At 53.2% G+C, this 2022-nt stretch overlaps 1 protein-coding gene across 1 annotated transcript in view; it reads left to right on the top strand.

Annotated features, from left to right (window-relative positions):
• The window catches only part of LOC125482448 (laminin subunit gamma-3-like), a gene marked incomplete at both ends in the record, with an annotated part of 3391 nt that overhangs the window by 1085 nt on the left and 284 nt on the right, over positions 1-2022 (top strand). The window contains 2 exons of the mRNA XM_048594521.1: positions 193-335; positions 1028-1210. Coding sequence (XP_048450478.1) covers positions 193-335; positions 1028-1210 — 326 coding nt within the window. The remainder of the gene's footprint in view (positions 1-192; positions 336-1027; positions 1211-2022) is intronic.

Here is a 2022-nt window from a genome sequence, read left to right as displayed (position 1 = left end):
GGGTCCCACAGGGACAACATTTCCCCAAATTAGGAGGAGGAGTAGGCCCTTCTGCCCTTCGAGGGCTGGTTGTTGCCTTAACTCCCATTTCCTGCTGACCCTCCCCAGTCAAAGCTCTGTCTATCTCCGTTTTGAACACACTAATGCTCTGTCTCTCTCTGTCTGTAGCTGACATTCCTGTTTTTATTCCAGCTGTGCCTGCCATCCCCTGGGATCACGGAACAGTTTCTGCCAGAGTCGGACTGGGCAGTGTAACTGTCGGCCTGGCATTGAAGGCCGGTCATGTGACCGATGCCAACGGGGATACTTTGACCTCTCTGAGAGGGGCTGTCAAGGTATTGAATCCAACCGATGTTTGATCCTCCCCCTTTCTGTTACTGGTGGGGTCTGCTCAACTGGCCACTCCTCACGGCTGGACTGAGACTATTCTCTGGCTCTTTGACCGTGTGGGCCATCGCTGCTGACTTCCCCCATATCCAGAGGCTTCACTCTGTAGAGAGTGGGAGCTGGGGACCAGGCTTGGTGTTATTAGCCATGGCGGAGACGCGGAGCGGTTATTAGCCATTGTTACCTTCCCCAAAAGTCAGCAAGTTCCATGGGGGCTTATGGAGACACGTCAGGGGCCAGACCCATCACATGGGCCACCTCTCGGTCCAAGCTAGTAGCGTCCTTCCTGAAGCCACGGCCATGGAGAGGAGAGTTCGTGCCAGGCCATGAGCTCTTGGCGACTCTGTCCTGCCTGACCTGCTGAGAACTCCCTGCGTGTTTTCGCCTTGACCTCTGCATTTTGCCATCAGCTCTCTTTGGATTTTGCTTCCAAACCCTATGCCAGGCACAGCTCATGAAGCAGACTGTGGGGAGGGGTGCATGAGGGGGCATGGGGTAGGCCCGGTGTTGGGGCAACACGACTCTGTTACTGGTGAACCCGTGTTTAATTGGAGTCTTCCACCCAGCTCCCAGACCTGCCTTCCTCACCTCTATGTGTCTCTCCTCACCTCCCACTCTCTGTCTCTCTTCTGCCCTGCAGCGTGCGACTGCTCTCCACTGGGATCTGTGGGGATGCAGTGCCTGGGGAATGGCTCCTGCGTGTGTAAGACCGGTTTTGTGGGAAGGAGGTGTGAGCAGTGCCAGGAGAACTATTACTACGAGGCCTTGACGTTTCACTGTCAGCTCTGTCCAACCTGCTACAGCCTGGTCCAACTCGAGGTATGCAAGCGGAGGCCGACGCAGGCTGGAGAAAGAGCCCCTCATTCCCTCTGAGGCACTTCCCAGCCTCAGTACCCCACACCGAGCTCACCAACTCCGAGCGACACACTCCGTCCTCCATTTCGAAAACATTTTGGTTCTGTTCTGTGTTGCTAAGCGTGACCATGAAACTTTTTTTTAATTCATTCATGGATGAGGGCGTCGCTGGCTCAGGCAGCATTTATTGCCCATCCCTAATTGCCCAGAGGGCAGTTAAGTGTCATTGCTGTGGGTCTGGGGTCAGATGTAGGCCCAGACCAGGTAAGGATGGCAGTTTCCTTCCCTAAAGGACATTAGTGAACCAGATGGGTTTGTCCTGACAATCAATAATGGCCATCAGTAGACTGTTAATTCCAGATATTTATTGAATTCAAATTCCACTATCTGCCGTAGCAGGATTGGAACCCCAGAACATTACCTGAGTCTCTGGGTTAACAATCTAAGGATAACACCACTAGGCCATCACCTCCCCCATCTATCTATTGTTGGAAAAGCCGTCCCTCAATGTGATGTGTGCCCATGGTTCAGTGACTCGGACAAGGTCGAGAACAGCATCCCCTGGAGGACAGGCAGAGCTTGGGGTCCCAAAGTTCAAATCTCAAGGCGTCACTTTCCATCTCTCTGTCTGTCTCTGTCCCTGTCTCGGGTTTCCCAGGTATAGTTTAGGAATAGTTTAGGTTAGATGGGCTTCAGATTGGTTTCACAGGTCGGCGCAACATCGAGGGCCGACGGGCCTGTACTGCGCTGTAATGTTCTATGTTCTATGTTCTATGTTCT

The sequence above is a fragment of the Rhincodon typus genome, unplaced genomic scaffold, assembly GCF_021869965.1.
Source record: "Rhincodon typus isolate 14 unplaced genomic scaffold, sRhiTyp1.1 hic_rhity00010478, whole genome shotgun sequence".
In the NCBI taxonomy this organism is placed as follows: domain Eukaryota; kingdom Metazoa; phylum Chordata; class Chondrichthyes; order Orectolobiformes; family Rhincodontidae; genus Rhincodon; species Rhincodon typus.
The sequence above is the reverse complement of the archived record's forward strand: the minus strand, read 5'-3'. Positions and strand labels throughout refer to the sequence as shown.